The sequence below is a fragment of the Monoraphidium neglectum genome (genome assembly GCF_000611645.1).
Source record: "Monoraphidium neglectum strain SAG 48.87 unplaced genomic scaffold scaffold06411, whole genome shotgun sequence".
Taxonomy (NCBI): Eukaryota; Viridiplantae; Chlorophyta; class Chlorophyceae; order Sphaeropleales; family Selenastraceae; genus Monoraphidium; species Monoraphidium neglectum.
In genome coordinates, this window is record NW_014007229.1 from 1 (window position 1) to 2,259 (window position 2,259).

Below are 2,259 nucleotides of genomic sequence, written 5' to 3' on the forward strand. Positions count from 1 at the left end.
CCGCACGCGCATCGGCGGCGCGGCGACTGCAGCGTCCGCCATCGACTGGGCCTCCATCCGCAGCGAGGCAATGGTGCGGCAGCAGGAGGCGGCCGCCGCTGCAGCGGCAGCCGGAGGCGGCGCAGACGACGACGGCTCGGCGCCGTACGACCCCGCGGCGGACGACGGCGGCGGCCTGAGCGACGGCGACGACGACGCCGGAGGGGACGGGGACGGCGAGGGCGCGGGCGTGGCCGACCTGTCGCCCATCGTCGCGCCGCGCCCGGCGGGCGCGGCGGGCGCGGCGGGGCGGCCGCCGGGCGCGGCGGTGTGGGCGGGCAAGTTTGTGACGGCGGGGGCGGGGCGGTTCTCTGCGGTGGTGTCGTTCCTGGGGGGCTGCGGGCCGCTGGACCTGATGATGGGCCCCCAGGTGGGTGGGGGGGCGTTTGCGACTGAATTGGCGCGAGTGGCTGGTGTACAGCAGTGTTTGTTGGGGGGCGGGGGAGGGGGCACAGCAGAGGGTGCGGTGAGGGCAATGAGAACCCCCGACGCCATGCACGCATGGGCGCCTCGCAAGGGCACCTGGAGCAGCCACATGCACCCCCTCACACCCCCTTGACCCTCTCGGACCCTCCTTTTCCCCGCCTCGCCGCCGGCTGGCCCCCAGGGCTCCTCCCTGGACGTCATCGGCCGCGTGGCAGCCGACAAGTTCACCTCCTTCCTGGAGGAGCTGCGCGCCAGCCGCTCGCGCACGGTCACACTGGGCGTCGCGGCGCCGCCGCCGGACGCGGACCCCCTCGATGCGGCACACCTGCACGACACGGTGGGTGGGATGATGCGACACGTTCTCAGCACATGAACCTCCCCCTCTGTGTGCCGGGGAGCTGCCAGCCCCTCGCGCGCACAGCTGCGCCGCTGCCCGCCGCGGCGCAGGCACTCCTCCCCAACAGGCTCCCCAGTGTACATGTTCGCGGCCCGCGCACCCCTGCCGGTCTGCCCGGCTGGATTCTCCCTCCCACAGCCTCTGCTCCCTGCCGAGGCGGCCTGCAAGCTCTCCGGGCCCTGCCAAAGCCTCCCTCTCCGCTGTCCCCCGCTCCTCTCACACCCCCCCCCCTCGTTGCTCCTCCTTCAAGCAACTGCACCCGGTCCCCGCCGCACCGCCAACCCCGACCCGCCAGGTCCGGCGGTACAGCTCGAGCGGCCGCATCGGGCGGCTGCAAATGCCGGGGGGCTCCGCGGTTGAGGGCTACCTCATACCCCGCGGCGGTGAGCCGGGTTGCTTTTTGCGGGCTCGATTCCAATTTGTGATCAACGCCAGGGCCGGCTGCAGCGCCCGCGCGTCTGCACCGTCGGGCCATCGAGGCCGGGCCGAGCAGCTTTTCTCTGCTTGGCGCGCGCACCTGTAGAGTGCCCTGGCCGGTAGTTGCAGTCATGTGCAGCGGTCGGCTGCCTGTGCTACGGTTGGGTCCACCACACTCACACGCCTCGCAAAGGCAACACACCCGCAGGGCATGTGCAGTGCGAGGTTGACACACACACAGTACGAACCCCCCCCACATACACACACACTCACACACACACTCACACACACAATTACACGCCCCGCCGCAGACCTCACCGCGCGCCTCGCCAAGACGGCGCGCCTGGCCGCCCCCCCGCAGCACGCGCACCTCGTGCCCTTCAACGTGGCCGGGGGCGAGCTCCTGGTGGTGGTCATCCACAGGAAGGACCTCGCGGGGGCGCTGCCGCCAGGGGTCAGCGCGGACCAGCAGCAGCAGCAGCAGCAGCAGCAGCAGCAACAGCAGCAGCAGCAGCAGCAGGTGCAAGCGGCGCCGGGCGACCCGCGCGCGGCGCGGCTGACGCAGCAGCAGCAGCAGCAGCAGCAGCAGCAGCAGCCAAGCGGCGGGGGCGCGGCGGCGGCGTTCGATTCGCTCTTGCAAAAGGCGGGCGTCGCGCCAGCGGCGGCGCCGCCGCCTGGTGCTGCTGCGGCGGCGGCGGCGGCGGCTCTGCCATGGCAGCAGCAGCAGCAGCAGGCGCCGCTGCAGCAGCAGCAGAGCGGGGGGACGTACTCGCCCGTGCACCCCTCGCAGCAGCCGGCGCCCGCGGCCGGCGCGACCCCGCTCGACCCTCGGCGCCGCGGCTCTGCGGCGGCCCCGCAGCAGCCGGCCCATCTTCAGCAGCAGCAGCAGCATCAGCAGCAGCAGCAGCACTCATCCCCAGCGCGGCCAGGGCCCGCCGCCGCGCCGGGCGCGCCGCCGCCGCCGGCGGCGCCGCCGGCGG

The 2,259-nt window shown here is 73.6% G+C and overlaps 1 protein-coding gene across 1 annotated transcript; it reads left to right on the plus strand.

The window, feature by feature from the left end:
* Positions 1–70: 70 nt before the first annotated feature.
* On the plus strand, positions 71–1,402 carry MNEG_16478 (hypothetical protein; the record flags this gene model as incomplete). The annotated part of the gene is made up of 4 exons (XM_014035052.1): positions 71–409; positions 647–802; positions 1,158–1,245; positions 1,386–1,402. The coding sequence occupies 4 exons, from the start codon at positions 71–73 to the stop codon at positions 1,400–1,402; spliced, it is 600 nt and encodes a 199-aa protein (XP_013890506.1).
* Positions 1,403–2,259: the final 857 nt, after the last annotated feature.